Source organism: Falco cherrug, chromosome 15 (assembly GCF_023634085.1).
Source record: "Falco cherrug isolate bFalChe1 chromosome 15, bFalChe1.pri, whole genome shotgun sequence".
Lineage (NCBI taxonomy): Eukaryota > Metazoa > Chordata > Aves > Falconiformes > Falconidae > Falco > Falco cherrug.
Window position 1 is genome coordinate 5,315,814 of NC_073711.1, and position 24,764 is coordinate 5,340,577.

The following is a 24,764-nucleotide window of genomic DNA, read 5'->3' on the forward strand; positions in this document are numbered from 1 at the left end:
GTGAAGTCCTTTTTCTCCAGTCGCGTCTTGCTCAGCGCACCAGAGCGGGCTGCACAGGGGCTGCCCATGGCATTGCCGCAGCCTGGGCTGGATTAGTTCCTGGTGTGTCACTGCTTCAGCTGTCTGAAGAACTGAAGAAGGTTGCAGGGAAGATGTTGGACTTGAGCTTCCTGACTGAGGAGGAGTATGAAAAGCTGATGAAGGTTCTGCAGAGAGATGCAGAGCTGAAGAAGAAAGATGGGGATCGCATCAGGTGAGGGAGTGTGCAATGACAGCAGGAGCTTCCCCTGGGGGAGATTTTTTTTTTGCTTCTTTTAGAGAGGAGAGTGTGTGTGTGTGTGTGCAGCAAGGAGAGATGCAGGCTGTAGCAGTGTTGTCCCTTCTTGCTCAGATCCTGACAGATCTTTTCATTTCACCTCCTGCTTTCTCAGCCATCCTGTTGTCGCTGCTGTCCCCTCTGCAGGGTTGCAGGGCTGGACTCTTAATCAGCAGCCCTCAGAGACGCCAAGGGAAATCATCCCTTTCCTGCTCTATGGAGGAAGATGCCGATTTCTCAGTGTCAGAGGTTCAAGCAAGGGAGTAGCTTCTACCTTGTTTTCCTCACGCAGTAGCTCAAAAATCCTGTAGAGTGTTTTAAAATGAGACTTTCATCCCTGTCTCTGTTTTGTATCCCTCCGGTGCTCTTTGAGGTGGGGTGTGTGTGCAGCATCCGTCGTGCAGGCAGAGAGGGGCAGTGAGATGCTATGTGATGTGCCAAAGGTTTGCGGGAAGCCGTTTCAGAGCCAGGAAACCACTCTCAGTTCAGCTGACTTGCCACTGGCCATCCTGGAGCTCAGCTCTGGTTGATCGGGATTGCTTGTTGCTGCTGTCACTTTTTAAATGCCAGCCATTAGACCATCTGGGCTGACAGTATGCACCAGGCTCAGGAAGCTGGCACTGAGCTCTCCATGGCAAGAAATTAGTAGTTCAGTGAGCGTGGATGGCACTGTGTGAGTTTACCCCTGTTAAGGATGTGAGTCTTTGACTTGCCGTTGAGCCAAAAAAGAGTAAGCCCCGTGTAGAAGGGATACTCAAGGCTTGAAGGGGGGGTGGGCAGCTTTGCAGCAGGCTCTGGGAAGCCTACGTGCCCTGGCCTCTGCTCAGGGGTGGGAGCTGGGGAAACAGAACTGGCGGTGGCATGCAAGCAGCATGGACCTGGGGCATATGTGCCTGCATGCTCTTACATCTCCTCTAAATTGAAACAAGGTTTTGAAAAGGTTTTATCTTTTTTTTTTTCTTTTCTGTTTCTGAAATGCTGTAAAATTTCTGCTCTGCAGCGGAGGTTTGGGGAAAAGATTTTGGTTTGGATTATTTCAGTTTTGTTTCACTTCTCTTCAAAAGCTGTTGCACAGAAGGCTTTCGTTTGGGAGCAAAGTGAGTTAGATCCTGACTAGGGGGGTGCCGTTGCCCCTTGCTGTCGATATGGCTATATGTGGAAAGACCTTTGGTGCAAGTGTGGATGTATGGCTCCAGCACAACCTGCCTGCGGGGTGAAATGAGGGCAATGGCAGCACACTGATACGGTCTCAAAAAGACTAAAATATGTTCCTACATCTCCTCTGGCCCAGCACCTCAAGACCCTCACAGGGGCAGATGCAGCCCTGATGTAGATGGGATCTGCCAGCTCCCTGGCTGTCAGTCCTGCTGGGCCCCCCAGCTTGACCCTTATGGGCTCCAGTAGTTATCTGGGGTTTTTCCCCCTCTTCTTGCTGAGAACTGGACTGTGGTGGGAGTTTCTTCTGGCCTCTCAGCTCTTTTAGGAACCCTGAACTGCGGTGAGGTGTGGGAGGCAGTGCCAGCTGAAAGGCAGCTAATGCAGCAAGCCTTGGTATAAAACCAAAATAACCAGAGGAGGGTTAAAAGTACAGGCTGGCAGACAGAGCGCTGACAGGTTTAGGTGCCAGAAACCAGCCCTGGGTGTGCCCAAGTGAGTTACAGTAGGAGAAGCTGTGCTCAGGAAGGAGAACTAACTGTTTGAGTGCCAAAATTGGCATGGCAGGAGGAGCAGGGAGAGGAGCAGTGTCCAAGGAGAAAGCTGTAGGGTCGTGTTGCTCACCTAAATAACATGATTTATTTCCATGGTTTGCATCAGATTTGATCCAAAAGGCTTTGCCGCTCGTAAAGAGATTAATAGACAAATAAAATGGAGAAGTGCAAGACCTGCAAACAGCCCCATCCCTTCCTGAACGCTCAGGGCTGCAAAGCAAATAGACAAATCTCATTGCCAGGTGACTGATTTGGATTTGGAAAATTCGGAAGAGTTGAAAGCACGTGTTTACAAGGTGCTGTTCCCATTTCAGATAAAGAATAAATCAGCTTTTGTTTTAATGCCCTTTTGGCCCTTGGGATTGCAGAGAATAATCTCTGGATCCTTCATAATATAAGACGTGTGAACTGTACGGACAGTTGTTATGAAGGTAGCTCAGGGGATGTCAAAACCTGCGAGATCTTTTTGGTCTGTAATGTTCTCACTGATTTTCAGGCGGATACAAGGCTCCATCAAGGATGAAAAGAAGAAGAAGTTTGTGACAGGTGAATGGTTTTCTGAAGTGAAGGCAAAGCGATTTCAGGAAGACTTAGAGGGGCCGGATCTACTTCGGGCATCGATTAGAAGGAAAAAAGGCAAACTAGAAAGTAAGTATGTTGGTGTGCGTCTCAAGAAAACAAGTTGATGGACCAGAAAAAAGTGGTCAGGTATGGGGGGCTCCCTGTACTGGGAGTCTGTTGGGGGCCAGCCAGTGTGTTGTGATAAGGGGATTCTTAGCTAATCTTTCAGTACTAGAAGAAAATACACAATTACCAAAATCAGGGCCCAAGAAAATACTACAGTGTGGCAGAGGACCAAGGCAAAAGCTGTTTACCGGCTGTGTGCAGTAAATGCCTTTTCCCCACTTCAGCTTCTTTATTCCGAAACATCCATTTGTCAGAGGTCACTGGCAGCATTTCTTGTCATAGAAGCAAAAAAGGGAAGGGGATGATGTGCGGCAATCTTTGGCATCAAACTGCTATGTGTGGGTCAGGCACCCCCCCTGCCCTGATTCCTAGAGTGGTCTGACAGAACCAGCCGGGCAGCTGCTCTTGCAGGCCTCTGGGGTGGTAGGCTCTGTCACATCTCTGTAAAGGGAGAGCAAATATTTGCTCACTTGAGAGAGTCCATGCCTAGCTTTTTACATGGGTATAATGCCAAGGCCCGATGTGGTTTTCAAAGTAAAAAGGGCTTTGGGGCCAAGTCTGAACGATACCCAGGCTGCTGTGCCTTAGCAAGGGTGTTTCTGGGACCGTGTGCTAGTTCAAGGCAGATGTTTTGTGTGTTGTTTGGAGTGCAGATGAACTCTCACGGTGGTATGTAAAACAGATCAAATCAGATCTGTCGGCTCAGTTCAGCGAAGAGAAGTGATCAGCCCCGTGTGAAACGAGCAGGGCTGTGCTTTGAGTCCAAATGTAACCAGCCTGGAGCTGGCACTTTGTGCTGAACATTTGTGCAAAGCAGAACCGGGGATGATTCATATCCAGTCCTCAACATGAAGACAGGCCAACCACTCCACAGCAGGACCGCGGAACTGCAGCTCAGTCTCCTCCTTGATTATTTGTCAGGGTGGGTAATCACAGATACCCAGACATGGCTGGTGAGGGACTGGCTGCTGCTGCTGCTCTGGGGCAGCCATGGCCCTGATCCACAGCTCTGGGCACACTCTACCATGGTCCCTCATATAAGGACCCTATAACGGCTGTGTTCTTTTGGAGTAAAGACTACTGTCCGTTAAAGGGTTGTCTTCCATCTGTCCAAAACTCCAATGTCATCTCCACCAGTTCAGTTCAGCTCTTTCCTGGGCCCAGCTACCCATTCCTGCCGTGGGGTAGCAGCGCTATAGATCACTCCTGTGCTTGGTGGGCCTCGCGGGCGAGGCTATCTCTGTAACGTTAATTGCCTGGGTTTAGTGTACCCCTCTTAGCTCCACATTACATAGACACGTTCTCAAAGCTAAACGCTGGCTAGGGACTTCGCTAACCCAGAGCCTCATTTTCTTTTTGCTTTTTACTTACCCCTGACAGCTCTCATAACTTAGCATAGATTCATTGGAGCCTCTGATGCAGAACCGACCCATCATATTTCATATGAAGTTGCTTTTATCCTTGGTATTAAGGATTCATGATGTCATTGAATTTACTATTTTATCATCCCTCCAGAATGCTAAAACATATGAAACCTTTTCCAGCTCGATAGAGTTGCATGGCCATTTCTGCAGAGTATATCCATTTCTGCAGAGCATATTCTGCTCTTTGAGGACATGCATTTGTGCTTACACCCTCTTTGGGTGAAGAGACAGACGCTTCAGCAGCCCCTCTGCTAGGGCCCAGGTCAGACAAATGCTCTGTTGTCTGCAGCCCCGTTAGCAGCCAGCAGTGAATTGGATTCGTCTGCCTTTTGCCTTGCCACAGGCATCAGCACCCTTAGCTTGCTGCCCATTTCAGGAAAGCAAGATTTGAAGTACTGTTGGTTTTAGATTTAACTTTGCTGATGTGCATGTATGAGATGTGGTCTCACATTATCATCTAAAATAACCTCCTTATTAATATAGTAGTAATATGTAAGTTATGTCTTTGCATGTGCATTACTTGACTAATGCTGTTTTAAGAAGGAAGAAGCAAATGTTATTAAATTACTATAGTAATTACGTTTAGATTTAGCCCTCTGTTTCTTTTTCAACTTTTTTCTTTCCTTTCTCTTTTTCTATTCTCAGACTCATTTTGATAAAGCACAAGTATAACACATGACTAGTCCTTCCTCTTATTTTTCCCACTGCCATTTTACAGCACTGGTTGAGGATCAGGATTCTGCAGCTAACATTTTCTTCTTGCTGTTGCCTGTTGCACACTCAGCTCCTGCAGTGGTTACCATATAGATTTCCCCCTTCACATGATGGACTTGTCAGCAAGAGTATTGCACTGGTGAGAGCAGCGCTTGGCCCATCAGGGAACAAGGATAAGGCCCCTTTATGAACAGTTTGGCCGTGCAGCTCACGTTCAGTCTGCAGTAGGTGAGATAAGGGCCTTTACTTGCCACCGTGACACCTTTTTTTCTTCTCCTGAAAAGATCGTAGTCGTTCACCTTCTCCTGGCATTCAAGGCGGTGAAGGGGTGCATGTTCTTTTAGCCAAATCAGTGTGATGTGTTTGTGAGTCCAGGGCTGGTAATCCTGATTTAAGTCTTTGATGACTGCGTTGGGGAGTGAAATAAGAAAATTCCTGCATGGAAAATCCCTGCTGAGATAATTGCTGGCATTCCCGTTGCATGGTAAACGGGCTGAGGAGGGGTGGAAATCGGTGCCTGCACAGGAAAATGCCCAGTGACCTTTTCTGGAGGAGGGTTTTCACCTTCAGAAGGGAGAGCTGTGTGGATCCCTAAGGGTCTTCACAGTTGGTATTGATTATAGTAGAAAACGTTAGTAACCAGCAGTAATGTAAATCTATAAAATGGATAGATACCCTATATTGAAACTACAGCCCACAGGGCAGTGCAGGTGGATAAATTTGGTGATAACTTCTTCTTGAGCTTGTGTGCAGTGGATGAAAGCTAACAATTGGGTGGGAAAGGGACCATTTTATCTACCTGCTGAGGCAAGTCAGCCCCAATGGCACGGTTGGCCATGCTTTCCCCGAGCGTGCGGTGTCTTTGGTTTAGAGTGATAGGAAATGAGTAAAGCAACTGAAGTGTTAGAGCAGGAGTGGCCGTATACATATGTGTACAAATATATGTATGGACAAGTTAAACTGGTCAGGCCACTACTAATTTTTGTTGGAATTTGCTTCTTATTCTGTCTCATCCTGAAGTTAGCAAAAGCATTTTTCTTGTCTTGATGGATTATAACATACTAATAGCCTATTTGTTTGTGGTTATAGAAGCCAGGTATAGCTGTGTCAGTGGGCTGAGCCGTTTTGAAGGGCAGTGATTCGGATGGGAGGAAGCAAACAGCTCCCACTGCCTCTGCCAGCCGGGCGCGGGGAGCTGTCCCTGAGGGGGACGTGTCAGTGAAAGGCAAGCCTGACACAGTGCCTTTGGAAGTGAGGTGAGAAAGAAGTGCGGTCTTCGGCTGTCAAGGTCTTTTCAACCATGACAGGCAGAGGGAACATGTGGGAGCTGTGTGTTTGGTTCCTCTGCTTCCAGAGCAGCTACCTGCTGGCACCTCCCTCCCCGGGGTCTGGGGCAGGAGGACGTGGCTCACTGTATAAATGCTCCTCAGCGTGCCTTCGCATGCCTGCATGTGATGTGGCCCACGTGTCACAGCTTGTCTCTCCCGAAACAATGTTCAGTGATGCTTTTTGCACATGAACGTTTGCATGGGCAAAACGCAGTCACTCTCTCAGAAACTTGCTCTCTAAAACCGGCTTGTTCTTACACAGCCAGGGTCCTGTCTTCCGCCAGGAGCAAGTCCGCTGCTTCCCGCTGCTGTGGGAACCACGGGGCCACCCAGCTGCCATCCCGTGTGTGTGCCAAGCACATGGTCCTGACGCAGACAGCCCCAAGCAGCGCCTGCCGTGGTCCTCTGCACCACAGGGCCAGGCGCTTCGCCAGCAGGAATTGTTGGGACTGCAGCATTTGTCTCCATGGGGATGCACAGGCAAGGGGGAATGAAGCTCCATCCCCATCACCTGCTGCTGGATGGTACCACAGGGGCAACGTTGGTGTGACACTGATACCACGGCCTGCTGTAGGACTGCTGTGCTCTGGGGTTTAGTGCCGTTTTAAGTGAGGCTATACTATTTAATGTCACAGCTGAATCCTCTGAACCTCTGATTCTATTATGTTGTGTAATGAAATATATCCTAAAGAGATTTGGCGGGTTTTGGAACGGGTAGATTTACTCTTTAAAACAGACCTAGCTGCATTGCATAAGTGTGTGCAGAAACTGCAGACGAGACTACGCTTCGTTTTTTGTTGCTGTTGGAGAGTTTAATCGTTTTGGTTTTGCAGAAGCAAGAGAGCCTGTTTGCCAGCAAATGTCTAATGCAACTTTACACCCTGGCACGCTGCTCTAAAGGTTACCGTCTTCTATTGTTTTTTCTTTAGGGTCTTTGAGAGCTTAAAAGACATAGCTGAGCCTTGTGCCAGTAAAAATAACAGGGATCTCTTAATTAACTGTATTGGCCTCCTCCTTTGTTTGCCAAGATCCAATGACTTGAGTCAAAACAGGAAACGGCTGAATTTAAATCCTGGAACGGATTAACTTTATTGACAGCTGTGGCAGTGTCCTGCAAAGGTTTCCAGTGATGTGACAGCTCCTGGCATGAGCCAGACATTAGGCAGTTCGCTTTGGCCTCTTGGACCCATGGGCCTTTTCTTTCCCCAAACAAAACACACCGATCATGACAAGTTTAATGAAATGTCATTTCTCAATTGTCTTTGCTATATTACAGATGAGGCCAACGAGCACATCCGAACGGGTCTGGGAAGCAGAGCTGCCCCGAGTCCTCCCTTCCCTGAGCACGCTGCTGGCGCGGGAGAGGAGAGGTAACCACCACTGCTTGCGCAATGCTCTGGCTGCTGCTCTTACTTCTAATGAAAATTGAATGCTACCCATTAAATCCTGGTTTTTAACTGAGTTTCCAAGGCTGTATAAGTAATAGGTTGTATAGGATATTTTTAAAATCTTTTTTCCAGGAATTGTCAGAGTATCAATCCTCCCCTAATAGCTAAGTGCTAATGTGCTTATCCCAGAAAGGTCTTTTCCTGCATGATTTGATAAGAGGTCAGTAAAATGGAAGCTGTCTGTAATGTCAGGATATTCTGGTTAGTTTTTCAAGGCAATTATGGTTGTATTTGTTTAATTTTTGCCATGGAGCAATGTTAACAAAATGAACTGTTTGAGGAAACCGCTCATTTCCTGCTGGTGCCAACCTCTATGTCCAGTGCTCAGCACTCTCCATCAAGGCTTGGTAGGTTTTCACGTTGTGCTGACTGAGCAGAAACACCCACTAAAAGCGCTCCAACGAGCAAATCAGTGACCTCACTCCATATTCGTGGACTATGGAGAAGCCGTTAAAATATTCACATATTCATTTATTGTTGCGCCCATCTCATTTGCATTTTATTTTGTCAGCAGAATGAGGAATTATTCTTCACAGGTGGTGATTGCTCCAGTTAAATATTAAATATGGGCCTTGACAACACTTCCACATCTCTTACAGCTGGTCACTGGGTGTTGCTTAATGAAGGATCCAGAGTCAACAAGCCTGAGATGCTCCTGCTTTACTGGCACAGCAATGGTCTTAATGGTTTTTCTGGGGGTTGATTAAATCCTGAAAACCTTGCTTTGTTTTCCTCATTCAGCTCTAAGCACAAAGCATTCCCATATGAAATCTTACCAGCTTGACTGCTGCTCTCCATCTGGAGAGCAGCCACCACTAGACACTCCACTCCCAAAGATGGTAGAAACAGTCAAGTAAACCACCTGAGATATGTGTTTCTTCCATTTATTTACCAGGCAATTATTAATTAACTTCTATTCCAAGCATAAAGATTTATATCCTCTACTATAGTTTTGCCTCAACTATTGTTGTCATAGTCATTCCTGTAGTTTCTAAATCCTACATCAATCTGGTTTTGCCTTTGGCCTGAACTGGGAGGTGTGGCCGGTTCCTTCCTGGGCCATAGCCTGGCACTGCATCTTCCTCCTGCAAGGCTCTTGGGCTCTTCTGGCACTGCTGGTTCCTGTGCTTTCCCCTTATGGTTTTCTCCCAGAAGGGGAAAGTCTGACTAAACCTAGAAGTTGGCACTATTATTTTTACTGAGCAAGTTCTGTGCTGGCTGCAGTGGGAGACTCATCCTTACTCCATGTTCTGGTCATTTAACATGTTTCCCTTCCCTGCAAGCAGTAATGGGGAAAATAAATGAAGGCAGCAGCTCTGGGCAGCCTTATATTGGGCTGGGTCAGTAGATCAAAGTGGCAAAGTAGATGAGCAGAGCTGAGATGGTGCTGAAGACTGCATGATCACCCTACCAGGTACATCACTACCACTGATCTCCCTCAGCTGTTTCTCCTCCCCCCCAGATCCAGCACATCTGCTCTTGATACCACAGAGGAGCGTAAAATCTTGCCAAAACTGAAGCCAAGACTTCCTGCCCCGCTGTCTGCGTCACACAAGGTAGTACAGGCACAGCCTCTGCACCTTTATTCCTTGGACCTTCACATAGTCTGTACCTGCTGGCAGGGGCTCCACAGACTGCCTGCCCTGGTGTCTGTGCTTGAATAAAATAGATTTTTCCAGTCTTTTCAGTTTATATACACTGATAGTGTTTGTTTTCCATTCAGAGATCCAGTATACATGATGTCTCTTCTTCAGAGAGTGACACTGGAACAAGTCCATTTGTGGCTGCAACAAACAGCTTGCATTTGTCTAGAAAAGGTAAGGGTTTTGTTCAGTGAGCCATTGGTGGTTTTGTTTTTCAACATCAAACACCAAGAGACAAGATGCTATTTTGTGTGTGTACAAATGAATAACAAACAGTATTTCTTACCTTGGCATGCGAAAACGGGCTGCCAACATTTGTATGAATTACGCCCAAGGTAGCAGGGACCAAGAAAAAACAAATCCAATGACTTGAAATGTCTCCTGGCTCTTAGTATGACTTGAACTGAGTACTTGGCTCACAGCTCCTTAATCCATAGATCCAAGTTACCTCCTCTGTCCTGCCTTGAATATATAGTGTATTTTTGGTACGTAGCAAATAGCCAGTAGGAAAGCTGTCAAACTGAAAGCAAAGCTGCAAACAAATCCCCAGCTCACAGCTGCAGTTTAGAGCTCAGTGGATTTTTCCCGTTTTCAGGTTTTCAGGCTGGGGTTTTCAGGGCTTGCTTCAGATGGAAATGGGGAAGAATCAGGAACACACGGATGGTTTCTGGAAACTGCCCCTGGTTTCTCTTTGAGAAGCTGCAGCCCAGTCTTCCAGGGAAATACGATATGATGTGATGGCCCAGGCTGTGAGCATCTGTTGTTGTTGTAGGTCACGGAGCATCTCCACTGCCCCCCAAGCTTTCAGAGGATGCTGTGCCTCAGCCCAGCAGTACAGCTGGAGGAGAAGCTGTTCATGGAGCCACTGGCACCACAGTGGGGCCAAAAACTCCACCCGAAGATAATTATGCGCCCAGCAAGTTACCAGTTAAGAGGAAACCAAGCAGAACTTTCCCCAGATCCGAGCAGTTTGTGAATCACATGGGGCTGGCAGAGAACAGCCTTGCAAAGAGGGAGCTGCTGGTGAGCCCCAAGCCTCTGACCGCAGAGGGAGAAAGCAGTCAGGCTGTGAAGCAAGGTGTGAACTATACCATCTCATCGATGAGCCACAAAGAGGAGGATATCGGCCTCAATCGTGAACACTTCAAAAACTTGAAGAACTTCTGGGAGAAGGGCGCAGACTCTGCGACAGTGAGAAATGTGCTGGAGGACCCAAGCTGGGCGGAGGCAGAGGGTCGGCAGTTCAAGCTGTGCCGCTCGCTCTCTGTGCAGTCTGGACAAGGCCAGAACAGTGAAGAAAAACCTGGTGTCCTCACCAAAACAAGAACCCCTTACAAAAGGACAATAACCTTGTCTTCCAGCGAGGAAGAACCAAGCTACGTAGCCCCTGTGAGGAAGGGCTCACTTTCTGTCGTTCCTCGATCCACATATGCTAAGAGCAAAGGCAGCCTGGCTACAAGAAATAACTCACTGAGTGAAAGCAACGGGAAGCTGCCGGTGCCTGAGGAAGAGAAGGCGGCACAGCGCTGCTCCAAGAAATCCAGATTGCCTGTGCGAGCGCCTTCCGTCAAAATCGAGTCGCCTACCGAAGAAGTGTCTGGCAGCACGTTTGAGCCAGAGACGCCTACAGACAGGTTTATCGTGGCAGGAGAGCGCAAGTACACAGCGACTTCCCTGGCAAGCAGGGTGCAGATACTGATCGAGCCTGTGCTTACAGATGGTGAAAACGATGATGAGAAAGAGGAAAGATCTGATTTGGGCACTCATGACAACATGGAAATAAATGGAGAGCTACCTGCGGAAAAAACGTGTGAGTCTTCAGACAAGCCAACACCCGGTGAACCAGCCAGAGAGAGAGAAGTCGTTCAGGGAATGGACTCAGCTGTTTACTCAGGTACTGAGGGCTGTAACTGCACCCTGTGAAATCGCAGTACAGTGTCATCCCTAAGCCTGTTTTCTTCCCTAACCCTTCTGCATTTTGCATATTTTCTTCATTTGTCCATTTATTCTATAGTGCAGTCTGTGCAGAGTTAGCATGTGTGGAATGTGTTTAGTGAACAGCTCTGGAAACAAATCTTGTGTAGCGTGGTACGAAGTGTAAAAGAGGGCAGTGCCGTGTTCCCTTGCCTTCCTCCCTGCCACCAGCCCCTAGGCCTTGCCTGCAAACACCCCAGCTCGGGACATCCCTCTATTTCTTTAGTGCTACCTACAGCAGGTCATAGGAACTTACTTCATTTCACTCACTGGGAAGACTGTACTTTCTTCAGATGTGGGGCTGGGGGAATTCTTTGTGGTGGTAGAGATAAGTCTGACACAAAGAGAAGAAATAAAATGTGAAGCAAAGCATTTAATAAATACATTGGCCGTTAGGCTGTCTTGATATAGCTGCTGGTGTCAGTGCTTAAATGACATTTCGGGTCTTTTGGGAATGCACAAGTGAATTTGGATATTAAACTGTGACCAAAGTGGACTGAACAAGGAGTCTGATCTTTGTGGGTTCTGATACCATGTTCTCAACCATGACGGTGTCAATAGTTTCACCACTTTAGCAGCCTTTTCCTCTGGGTTTGATGGGCTCTTGTAGTGACCGTTGCTGTGAGCAAAAGTTATTGTTAGTTGCATTCATTTTACGTGTGGGCTCCAACTGCCCACAGCTCTGCCCTCTGCCATGCCAAGACCTAGGAAGAGAGAGCTGCTTCTCTCCTTTTTCCAGATTTCCTGTGCTCATGCACCTGGGTAAGACCTCTTTGAGAGGATTTTCCATAGACTCATCTGATTTTTAACCGTGTCATTTTTTGCCTTATTTCCTACCTCATATAACATTTCTATGAAAATCCTGAGTTGCACTTCAGGTTAACGCAAATATTCCCTTTATATACCAGATCATTCCTATATTTCTCAGGTTTTTGGACTTATTATTATATTCATTTCAGGATGATATTAGCAGATGGCTGTGTTTCACTGGAAGCTCTTTGCAAGTGCTGGTCTGTTTTAGGGACCAGATTAATCCAGTGTTTACATTTCCCATCACAGTGTGAAGAGTTTTTCTCAGGGAGAGACATTAAAGTGCACTAATGATTTGAAAGCAGCCCTGTGTAATGTAACTGCAGTGTCCTCTAAACAGAGCGAACAAGCCAGGAGAGACACACACACACGCGTGCTTGTTGACACACTGCCCATTTGTGTTTATTTATTTACCGTGTTGATTTGGCTTTTCATGTATTCCAGAGGAAGATGGGGATCATTCTCCCGCCGCTCAGGCATTGGCCCGAGCAAATAGCATTAATCTTGCAAAGAGCATGGTGAACATTTACACAACCACAGAGAGTGAGTAACATTTTTCTTTCTCCTTTTTCTTTTACGTTCCCTGAAGGTAATATATTATGCCGGATTCTGCATCCCTGGTGCTTCTGTGCATGTACCAGGCAAGGAAAATGACATATTGCTTCATCATCAAATTAGAGAGTTTATAGTGCCTAAAATTAAATTCAGAGCCAGGAAATTGCAGCTAGATTGATGGCGTGTTACTCAGTGTCTCCAGCAAAAAAAGCAGTGGCTTCAAAGGGTTGGCAAGAAGCTTGTACTTGTCTCTCCTCTTCCCCCACCGAGTACTGTGGGAGCTGCAGCCTGCACGGTGGGTTAATCGGAGGTGCCAGACCTCGGTGCTGCAGACTCGTGTCACACGCTCACGGGGCGTGCAGTGCCCAGCCTGGGCCTCTCACCTCGCCCAGCGCAGACCCTGTTCGTTGGGCTGATCTCCCCAGCTACCAGGTGGGACGTGCTTTATGGTGACGGTTTCTCCCTGGGAAACCAAAAGCTAAGGAGAAGGCAACCAAGAAAGCAGCAGCAAACCTGAAGAAGCCCATGGCCAAGAAACCTGTCTGTGCTACCAAGAAGCCCAGGAAAGCTGCAGCCAAGGATGGAGGCTGAAGGAAGGCAACAAGCAGCCTCTGCGGCCAAAAAAGTCAGGTTCAGTCCCCAAAAGGTGACAACTGGCAAGCCCAAGAAGACAGCTAAGAGCTTGCCTAAAAGCAAAGTAGTGAGGCCGCGGCTGCCAGCACCGAGGTGAGAAGGCTGGGAAGGCAGTGCCCGAGGAGGGGTAAAGCCGCTCAGAGGAAACGATCAAGCTGACACCTGGTCACGGGAGGGAGGAGAGTCCCCTTCAGGGCACATGGAGGGCAACTTGGGTTGGGACACGCTGCATCACTCCGTGGCTGTGCCCACCCCTCCGGTAGCCTCATGCCACGTGCGTGCTGCGTCGCATGGTGCAGCAGCGTGACACACGGCATGGTGGCTCGAAGCTTCAGGTCCCACGTGCATTGCTGTCCAGTGACGGGGTTGTCACACAGACAACCAAGATGTTAGCCTCCCCTTATTAAAGCTCGTTTAGAGCCACAAACTTCACCCTTGGAAACCCTCCTCCGCAGGGTTACGCTTACTTGTTGGCAGTATAACAAGTAGTCTGTGGAGCAGGCTAGACTTGATGCTTTGCTCGTGTTTGGAAATAAAAATAGTAATTATCAAATTAATCGTACATCATATAAAAGGTAAATCATACAAAAGGTAAACCTTATAAAAAATGCTAAAGAACCTTTTGGACATTTTGAGCACTGAAGAATGTATCATCATGGATAACATGCTAAACACGTGTATATGTGCATGCATGTTTATGCACATGTATCTTGTAAAAACAAGTTCTTCTGGGATGGAGGTAGTCATATTCAAGGGAGTTATTTATAAAAGATAAAGATAGAACAAATAGGTTTTATTTAGACATTTAAGCAGTCCAATAACCATCTTTCTAAGCTGATCAAAAGCTTTTTTTGACTTTTTTCTTTTAGATATCTTGCTATTGACCACCTCTTTGTCTAGCACGGTATTGGAGAGGTGTGTGCAATGGTGAAAATTGTAGGTATAAATATTTTACAGCTGTTTTGTACAGGCCAGTGTGCTATGAGATGAAAACGTGAGCATGTTTGGTTTCTTTGACAAGGAGGGAGATCTGTATGGCTTTAGTCTAAATTAAATCTACACAAAGAAAGTGGTGCAAAGATACATGTCCTTCGGCTAATAATGAATTACATTAGCCACTAGAGGGGGTGTGCACACTCCCACACACTGAACAAAAACCACATTGAAAATAGCTTTAAGATACTAGTTAGCAGTTTTTGTCTTGGGGAGGGTCAGCTTCAATGGCAAGACGACAGCAACAGGGCATATAGGTGGTGGTCCAGTGTCTCCTACACGCTTTTCCTGCTGTTTTGTGCCCTTAAACAAAAATGTGACTTATATTTTCCTGACTCTGACAAGATGTCTTGATGCCTTTTTGTGTTTGTGCCTACAGCGTACAATAAACCTCATTTGATACCCCATCAGTTTCTTGAACCTGAAAGAGTCAAAGAGCTGAGCAGATCGTCTCCTCTCCTGTTGTCTGAGGTAGGCTAGATGCCAGAAATGGCTGGAATAATGTTCATAGCATCCCCTGAATGGCAGTTGGTTTCATAGGAATGTTTCTCCTGGACACTGACAGCACTTGCTTTAGAGCACGCCTTGGTTCTGTCGTAAATAAATGAGAAAAGCCTTAAGAAAAAAGCTCCCAGTAATCCAGCCCAGCCCTTCTGTTTTGGAGGAGGTTTCGTATTTCCCACTGTCTCAAACCACACTCTTCTGTGCCCTTTCCAAGAGCCCAGCAGCTGCATGCAGCTCTGTTTGGAGGCAGTTAATGATGACGTTCACTGCCGATCGGAGGGAATGCCTCTGGGGAGACTCCCTGCGCTCTCCTCCACTCTCCTAACCTGATCGCCGCTTAATGGGACTCTGCTGAGCTATTGGGTTTTTTTCTGTAGTGTTGCAAAGTGCTCAGGCAGAGCTTAAAGATGCTTGTTATTTTCTGAGCAGACTGAATCAGACACGGCTTCAGAAATCAGCTTCCAGTTTAACAAGCACAAAAAGACGCCTAGCATTGGCAGCCACTCGTCCGACATGGCATCTGTCTCCTCGGTAGGTATTTAACGCGTACATCTCGCTAGACAGGGTTTCTCATCCGGATGCAGTGACACTGCATTTAGGCTGATACTGATGATGTGGCCTCCAGAGTATCCTTTTGGTTTCTGTATGGTACATTATTAAAAGAACAGCGATAGTTAATTACTTACTCGGGTTAAAGGAGTGTTTCCAGGTACCGTTTCAAATTAAAGACCCAGTGCATCATTGTTAGATAAATTCACAGTCAGCGACAGCCCCCACTCCAAAGTGCGGATGCTCTGAAGCCAGGCAGCATGCAGGAGACGGGGGGGGACTTTTTCTAGGTGGGGAAATGCACACAGTTGTTAAGTGACACGTTTGTGGTCCAGCTGCAAAAGAGCCAGGACTGCAGACGGGTGCCCTCTGCAAGCTCATCCTTCACTTCATCGGCAAATTCAAGGGAACTCGGAGCTGGACAGCAAAAGCGTGATTTAGAGCTTCAACTTCTAAGGAAAGCTGAAAAGAGCTGATTGTGTGTAGTTGAGCGTTTTTTGAAGATTCCTTAGAGACAGTGTTTTGGGAGGAGGCTTGAATTTGCTGTGTTACTGTTACAGGTATCTCCAAGGTGTATATGTGAGATTTAAAGAATATATGTGAGGTAAAGCTGACAGGGAGAGGTCATGAATGTAACAAACATGTTAAAAAAACACCTTGAACTTTGGGGCATATGAGTCCTTCTATCTGGAGAGTCTGGGAGCTATGAATGAGCCTTTTGTGCCCAAGTCACACAGGTATTCTTGAAAAATTTTGTTCAGGATTCTCTGCTGGGGCGAGTATCCTGATGGGATGGATGGTAAATGCAGCTCCAGAGACTAAGAGGAGATGTTTAGCAGGTTTCTGTAGGTTGTAATAGAGGGAAAATCAGAGCCAAAGGAAGTAGGGGCAGAAAGAGAAGAATTAGGTTAATTACTAGGAAGGTTTTTTGATAATTGTTCATGGCTGTACCACAGAAAAGTACCAAGAGGGTTAATTATTTGCTTTGTAAACAACATTTGCTTTTATGTTATCCTGTCAGGAATCATGAGTGATTGGTGCAATAGAAAATTCTCACTTTTCTGGAGCTGTGTTTTGTTTCTGCTTCATCACTTTCTACCAGTGAAAGACAAAGCCTTGAAAAAAGAAGCCCAAGGCATGTGGGCAAAGGCAGTTTGTTCTGGCAAAGCAAGTGACTCTTGGGTGCCTCGCTCCTGATTTATATCTGTAGAACCCTTGTTTTCCTGTGCAGGTAGGTGCACACAGGCTGTCTCCAGTGGGACAGTGGCTCCTCAGGACAGGGGTTATATCTATTTCTGTTTTGTACAGCTCCATGCACAGTGTGAGAAAGGAACAAGATGGTAATAGGTTTTCCTATATTTCTAGTCTGATATGGTTCTTACTGGCCTGTTTTAAAAATTGATTGACAATTGTGTGATTATATCTGCCTGAAATAATAAGGTCATATATGGATAGTTCACGTTCTGTTAATGTATTTCTTTCTTAGTGATGAGACTGGGTCAGGATGGCAGCTGTAAGCATAGAGAAAGGGAAGAGACTTGTATGATTCCCCCAGTATCTATTTCCCAAAGTTTTGGGATTCAGGGGTGAAGTATCTTCTGCATTTCTGGAGCATGCAGGAGAAGAGCACTTCTACCTCCTGGTCTAGGATAACACGTCCTTGTGAGACGCTTGTTTAGGTTCCCCAACCCTTGCTTGTTTGAGCAGAGCTGCAGATGTGGACCATTTCTGTGTCAAGGACACAACATAATACAGGGACAGAAATGGCAGATTATTTCTCTGGCAATGCGCTTCCCAGACTGTTGTCTTTGTCCAGAAACCAAGTCAGGTGGGTGGGTGCCTATTTCAGTGGCACTGACCTTACTTTTCCCCCTTGCAGGTGAGTGGTAGTGTGCTCAGTGTCTACAGTGGCGATTTTGGGAGTGTGGATGCCCAAGGTACCGTGGAGTTTGCTCTAGACTATGATGAGAAGAACCGGGAGTTCCAGGTTCATGTGTCCCAGTGCAAGGACTTGGCTATTGTGGATGAGAAGAAAGGCAGATCTGACCCGTGAGTGACACTTTGGTGCCTTCAGACTTCTACGTTGCTGAATTTTGTGTCCTGGAGGCTGCTTTTTTTTTTCCTTATATTTTCTGTTTTTAAATGTCATGGTTCCTTCCTTCCTTCAGACTTCCGGTGCATGCTTACTGCTGGACTTTCCTAGCTGATGGTTCTGGAGCCACTGGCATCAGTAAATATGTTGCCAGACTTAAATTTGAAAAGACTGAGGAAGCTTTGATCAATACAAAGACAATTCCTGTTATCACTGGAATATGTTCTCTTTGCATCTGTGTGAACCTTGATCTCCCCATGGTGGACACACTTTGGTAATAACTCTGGTGATGCATACACATGCCTGTATGAAAAGGAGGTCTCTAACAAAGTGCTTTTAGGGGCACAATGGTGGTTGTGCAGAGGTTAGTGATCTCTAGTTTAAGAAATTATGAAAAGCAGCTTGGATTTGAACCCTGAGAGAGAGAGTTAAAGACATTCTACCTCTTTCCTCTTCTCTAATTTCATCTTGATCTTGAATGCACAGAGATGCTATAGTTGTGGGCATCTCAGAAAATGGGTTTATGGCCTTGCTGGCTTCCCATACTGCCTAGACAGCTGCCTGTTCTGAGTGTTGGTAGCATCCACCCATCTCCGGTGAGATTTATAACTTCACATGCAAGTCAATATCCTAGCAGGTCTCTTAGTTAGTTTTGTCCTCAAAGAGTCAACTCCATCTCTATAGTTCCACGCCACCGTTCACAGGTGTTGCCTGCTTATTAGAGCTTGGTGATATGCAACAACATCCCGCTGGAGTTTGTTTTCTTTTCTAGGTATGTTAAAACTTACCTGCTTCCCGACAAAGCTAGAATGGGTAAGAGGAAAACTTCAGTGAAGAAGAGGACAGTGAATCCCATTTACAATGAGGTGTTACGGGTAAGAATAAATACATGCTCTGAAAACCCATGTTGTAGTAGGCACCTGTACCAGGTCAGGTCTGGAAAGATCCTGCCTTCTTGGCCAGGCTTCTTCGCCTGCCTCCCACCAACACTGCACTGCTCTTCCCTTGGGTTTGTGAGGGCAGGGGTGTTAAAGGTTTCGCTGCACCCATCCATGTGGCACCCAAGATTTCTTCGTCAAAACCACACAGTGATCTTCAGGTGAGAGGGACCTGCAGCATGTCCTGCCTTCAGCCAGAGCGAGGGGGGTTCTTCCCTTCCCTGGCACACAGTCACGAGGCATGGGGTCTCCATACTCATCAAAGCCTAGAGGATTATTTAACCGTGCCTTGGCCTGTGTTAATAATTCTTGAAAGAATATTGGTTTTGCCCTGTGATGAATGGAGTCTAGGTTTCCTTGTGCTCAGCGGAAAAGCTTTGTCAGCATAGTACTATTGCTGCAGGGCAAAAAAATAGATGTTCAGAGTGAGGCCAGTCCATTAGTGTGTGTGTCGAGGGGGTGTGAGTGTCTCAGAGCTTATTCAAGCTTTTGAGTAGTTTATTTGCAGTTGTGAAAGAAACAGAAACACAATGTGAACAACCTGACTTCTCTTTCTTCCTCTAGTATAAAATAGAGAAAATGGTATTGCTGATCCAAAAATTAAATCTCTCTGTTTGGCACAATGATCCGCTGGGACGTAACAGTTTCTTAGGAGAGATCGAAATAGACTTGGCCAGCTGGGACTGGAGCAACAGGAAACTCAACTGGTACCCACTGAAGCCCCGAGTAAGTGTATCTCAGCTGCTATCCTGCTTCCTAGCCCAGCCTTGAAGCCTTCAGGGGTGGCAGAAGTCCTTCCTGACTCCTCTGAGGTCTTTGGGTGTAGTGGAGCAGAACAACCTGCATTTTACCTAGGGTAGAGTGGTAAAACACCCACAAGCCCTGGGCTTGTTCAGTGCTCTGAACACAGGCCTTCTGGGGCGTTACTTGGTGACTGATCTGTAGGGATGCTTTCATAAATGTGATCTGACACTAATCAGTAAAAACTCTGATGTGATTTTGCCTCTTTCTCTGCTCACATAAAGACACCCCTTAAAAACAGGCAGCAGAGTCCTAGGTGATGCAGTTGAACATACCTTGAGAGGTGAATATTCGGGTGCCACTTTTTGTAAAGCCTGTACAGCTTCCTGCATGCTTCTGGGTTCAGAGGTCTAATTTGAGATCCCTTTTCAAAAAAGAAAGGACATTCGTCTTTCAAAACTAAGATGCTTGATTATGTCCAGCTGAACACGTCTGGAAGGGCAGCCTTGCTCTGAATCCTCAAGTTTTGGTTCCGACAGACTGAGTTTGAGAAGAAAGCCACAAAGAAAGGAGCTGCCCTGAGAATGGGCTGCCCCAGCCATGCAAAACCAGAGTTTGTCCATTTGTGCCCCTCCATTGAACTCAAAAGCTGTTTGCCTTGCCATATTTACACAATCCCTCGTTTAGTCAGTCATAACTTTCTGTTTCAGAGCCTTTCTGCTGTTAACGGTGTGGATCATCGAGGAGTGATGAGTTTGTCTATTAAGTATGTCCCTCCGGGAAGCCTAGGTAAAATGTGTTCCGTGCATTAAGAAGTATTGCCCATATGTAGACATGCAGCTTGCGATGCCTCATCTGTTTAAGGGCTGGGTAAAGAGTAAAGTCATTAGAGCAGGATGGTAGAGATCAGCACAAAGGCACAACGAGCAGTGCTTGGTAGCACTATCCTCAGCCTACGTCTGATGTTCACATCTGCATTTGTTGGGAAAGTGTTGGGGAAAGAAGAAGGGCTCAGCGGCCTCAAACTCATCAGCGGGTACGAGCACTGTGGGCACTGTAGGGTGCTGCAGTGTAGCAGCAGCAACACGCAGCCCTTCTTACTGAGGGGCGGCACAAGGCTGGGTTTGCCCGGCAGTTCCTTCTCCTTCCCTGTTTCAAAGCAACACCAGCGCACTGTGTCAGGAGCTCTCTGCAGCTGCGAGTGTGACGGGGCTGGTGGTGCTGGGGCAGCCAGGCAGAGGGGTGCAGGGCAGCAGGAGTGAGTACGCAGAGAAGTCATGGCGCTGCTCCCTCAGGTCCCTGGAGGAGAAGCCTGTCATTTTGCTAGCTGTTGTAAAGACTAGCGTGACAGTTTTTCTCTTCTCCTAAATGGCAGGTCCCAAGAATCCTCCCTCTGGCGAAGTTCACATTTGGGTCAAAGACGTCAAGGACCTGCTGCAGTTGCGTCCTTCTGGAGTTGACTCATTTGTGAAATGGTAAGTGTTGGCTTTGATCCTGGGGCTGTGCTGCCACAAAGCAGTAGGTTTTCTTCCCTCTTCTCAGACTCACCTAGCTGTGCCGCCATGCTGTAAAGCCTTCATGTTGCACTGGGCTCTGCAGGAGAAAATTGCCCTTGTTACTCACTTGTGGCCAAATTAAGAAAACCCTTGCTGTGATAAAGCTCTTGGTCAATCAGTGCCTGTGACTCACTCAGTGATTTGCCTCAATAACATCTGAGTGAGATGAATACCTCAGCCCAGCGTGTTCACGCGGAGTTGTGAATTTTGCCTTGATATGGGTTTGCATGCAAAGTTTGGGAATTTGTTAGGGACTTGCCAGAACTGATATAGAGATGGTTGGATCCTCTTTGCTCTTCTCCAGAATTTAGTATGTGCATTTTCTGCAGCCTGCAACATCGGTTTTGCCTGTTATATGGGAGACAGTGCTGCAAATTTTTCAGAACATTAAAAATCTTTTAAGAGTATTTTAAGATTTTTTTTCAGCCCTTTGAAGTGCTCACCATGTTTTTGGTACATTTCTGAATCCTTACAGAGTTATCCTGCAGAAAGGTTCACTGTTCAGAAGCCTAACTGACCATTTTGAAATGCCCTCTTAGTCGTTTAAATAATGAAAATTTATGAAAACAGAAATATGTGAAAATAATGTCCTTTTTTCAGTGTAAAATGTCAGTTTGCAAAAACATTGCCAAAAGCAGCAGATTTTAAGCAAGTACCCTCCTTTCTGAAAATGTTTGCTATTAAAATGGATTTTCTTGGCCAGAAAAAGTTTCATCCAGGAATTATGAACATTCCCCATTAGATCTACTGAGATCTCTTATCCAATTCCTCCTTCAGAACTGAAGCTTGTTTAGACTGAGGAACTTTGTGGAACAATTCAAATCTCAGGTGATACTCGATACTACATGCTGTATTTTTTCTCCTCTCAAAGCTATGTGCTTCCAGACACCAGTAAGAAGAGTTACCAGAAGACCAGAGTCATAAAACGAGACACAAACCCTGTTTTCAATCACACCATTGTGTACGATGGCTTTCATACCGAGGATCTAAAGGATGCTTGTGTTGAACTGACTGTGTGGGATCATGAAAAGCTTACCAACCATTTCCTTGGAGGAATCAGGCTAGGCCTTGGGACAGGTGCGTGATTTCCTTTCCATTGGATGAATAGTTACGGTATTGCTGAGCCACCAGATACAATGGGAAGTTGCAGAGCATTTTCCTCTCAGGTAGAAACCAAGGATGGAGAGTCTCAGTAACTGGTGGCAGTCTGGGTACTTGCACTGTGTCTTGTGTGGAGGGGGCCCTGGTACCATGATAGCAACCCTCTATTCCCACATTTTCTGCCAGCATTGGTTGTGAGGTCTGGCAAAATTCAAGAAGCTCCTTGGGTCCATCAAGGAGCTTTCCTGCTGTTCCAGGAAAACTGGCTGCCTTAAAAGTCAACATATGTTGCTACTCCTCCCAGGGAAGAGTGCTCATAGCTGAACCTGAATGCCATGTGGGACAGCACCACCCAGTGATTCTGTCCAATCACCTCCTCCCTTCAAATGCTTCAGTAGCGGGAGTAATTAATGCTTGAAAAACAGGGCGAGCTACGCTCGTTGATCTGGTAGGTTATCGGTACTGAGACTACTGTCCCTGGGAGCTGATGGCATAAGGTTCCTGTTCAGAGAAGGACTTTAGCCCTGTGCTTAGCTGGAAGTGTTTTACTTCAATGGGGTTACTCATCCTTGAAGTCAGGAAAATTCCAGTGTTTTTCAGCCAAGTTGTAAAGTGCAGATGGGACCATCTCCCATTGTCCAGCTGTCCAGAGTTGAGGTTTGTCCCTCTCTAAACATCCTGTCCTGGCTTTCAGTGTACCCCATGCCTAGGCTTTGACAGATAATGTCTTCATCTGGGTGGTTTTGTGGGTGGGATATCTATAAAGTTTTCTAAACTATTTATTGTTAAGCAAGAGAGATCTCTGAGAGATGAAAGGCAAACGGAGGACTTCAGAATGTTGCGATAAATGATAACTGTTCCTTGAGGGTATTGGGAAGAGGCTCGTAGCAGCTGGAAGGTCTGCCTTGCAGGTGCACCCATGCTGATTGGATTTGCTTGTGTGTTCTCTGTTTTCAATCTGTAACGTGTCACCAGGAGGGTTGCGAACTATCCGGTTGGAAGGGGCAACAAGAACAAGCCTATAAGCAAGATATAAAAACACCAACCCCAAGATAAGCTGCAATCCAAATTTAGATCCAAATTTTATCTCGATGACAAGTAGTTGCCACATGAAAATTTGGTTGGATAATCGACTTGGAATTAATGCACACGTTGTCCACTATCAGTTTGATTCCTGTACAAGTGAATTGCAGAGTAAGAGAATTTTGACAAATATCCCACCTTGTCCACAAGAAAATCTTTTTAAGGGGAAACCCAAGCCTTTTAGACCTTCTTTACCATTCTGAAAGATGCAGAAAGAGCTTGAGCCCGATATTATTTTCCTTGACAGGTTATGTTTAGGGTTCTTGCATTTTGTGGCTTTTACGTTGACTTCATTCTGAAGTCTGCTGTAAAATGGAGGGCATGAGCAGAAGAACGGGAGGTGTTCAGGGGGCAACTTGCTGGGGGGAAGTCAGCACCTTTTATGTTAAGCCACTGCCTGCAACAGTTACATCCCATTGAGTATTTTTGCATGGAGTAGAAACTCTTTGTGTAGCTTCCAAAATTGTAGTTCTCTTGTTCTTTTCAGGTTTGAGTTATGGGATCTCTGTGGACTGGATGGATTCCACACAAGAGGAGGTGGCTTTTTGGCAGGAGATGATGTCGGCTGCCAATGAATGGATTGAAGGATTGCTGCCACTGCGCTCACTGGCAGGGAGGAAAAAACTGAAATAACCTACTGTTTGTGCCATTGAAAGGCTGAATGTGTCCATTAGAATTAGGAAACTTCCTGCACCAAGGTGATGGAGACCATCCACAGGGCTGGCAAGTGTCAGGGTAATAAGGCAACTGACGGACAGCACTTTGGAGGTGGTAAATGTTAAGTACTAATTCCCTAACAGAGGACATGGAAGATCCCAAACTGATGCTATATTTGATTTTGACTAAGAAGAAACTTCATTTGCCTTTTTATTTAATCATTTATATTCGGTATCCTTGAATTCCATTAAGTTCTGGGAACGCTGACAGAAGGAAAAGGAGATATTTTTATTTTTTTTACTGTTTCTTGTGCCATTTTTTTTTTCTGTGCAGAGATGTAGTTGTACTAAAGCAGCAGCATGGTATTATTCATATTCCCCTGCAAGTGGTACACTTTGTACTTGATGTAGAATTGCTCCAAGTCACCGGCAGCACAGTCCCAGAATGAGAGCTTTACTCTGGTGACACTGGTGATAACACATCTCTAACATAAGGAAAATGGAGATCCAAGGCAAGTCTAAAGAAAGACAGGAGTATTTGAAGCAGAAAATGAAGCAACCTGAGGAGGATAACAATGAGGAATTCAATGTATTAATTTCTTTCTGCTTTAAGGTGAAAGAGAGAAGTGATGGTCCTACAGCTAGTGAGATTTTGCAACCAGGGGCTGTTTTCCTAGCTTTCCCACAGGCTTCCTCAGTGACCTCAGGCAAGTTTCTCTGTGAAAGGGCAGTTTCAGTGCAATATAAACTAAAGTGCTTGCCCAAATGTAAGATATGGTTGCCTTGCTAACGAGCCGAATCGCACCTTTGAAATGCCTTGCGTGCAAAACACTTCAATATGAAATAATGACATAGGAAACAGTCTCACGTTAGCCTGGCACCGCGGGTCAGGAAAGAAAGGTCAAAATCAGACTGGAGCACAGGAGATGTTGGGAGCCGGTGGGAGAGTAAGTAGGGAGTGAAGGAATGTGAAGGGTAGCTGCAGAGCTCCAGCTGCCTGGGGTGGTCTCCTGCCTCTGCATACCCTGCTGCCCTTCTAGTCTTCCTCTCACCAGAGGCCTCTCAGCAAGTTGTCCGTGGCCGGCATTTCCTTTTTGCCAGTAGCTTGCAAGAACTTTGCATCTGGCACATTAACCGTGGCAGAGTGGCATTGTGAATGTATTTTGAAATGCAGCTTTGTAGTTTCTATTTTGGATGTATATATTGTGATTAAATAGAATGTTTTTCTTTCCTCATCAACTAGTCTCCTTGTACCTATTTTTATCATGGTCTCGAGTAACACAAAAGCAAGGAAAAGAGGTGTTAAATTT

General features: G+C 46.2%; 1 protein-coding gene across 1 annotated transcript; it reads left to right on the top strand.

Annotated features, from left to right (window-relative positions):
• Positions 1-119: 119 nt before the first annotated feature.
• LOC102050448 (synaptotagmin-like protein 2) lies at positions 120-24,693 on the top strand. Its single transcript, XM_027803649.2, has 16 exons — positions 120-253; positions 2,522-2,673; positions 7,455-7,548; positions 9,089-9,182; positions 9,350-9,443; positions 10,042-11,163; positions 12,498-12,596; positions 14,614-14,705; positions 15,168-15,269; positions 17,167-17,336; positions 18,152-18,254; positions 18,882-19,043; positions 19,769-19,847; positions 20,434-20,533; positions 21,486-21,691; positions 23,286-24,693. Exons 1-16 carry the CDS (start codon positions 153-155, stop codon positions 23,429-23,431), a joined length of 2,916 nt encoding a protein of 971 aa, XP_027659450.1. The 5' UTR covers positions 120-152; the 3' UTR covers positions 23,432-24,693.
• The last annotated feature ends 71 nt before the right edge of the window (positions 24,694-24,764 follow it).

Bases quoted from the DNA above. Each gene is read 5' to 3' on its own strand.
- LOC102050448 (XM_027803649.2), top strand. From the start codon at position 153: ATGTTGGACTTGAGCTTCCTGACTGAGGAGGAGTATGAAAAGCTGATG. The intron at 15,270-17,166 runs GTAGGTATTTAA...TCCCCCTTGCAG, and splicing joins ACATGGCATCTGTCTCCTCG to GTGAGTGGTAGTGTGCTCAG. The intron at 19,848-20,433 runs GTAAAATGTGTT...CCTAAATGGCAG, and splicing joins TGTCCCTCCGGGAAGCCTAG to GTCCCAAGAATCCTCCCTCT.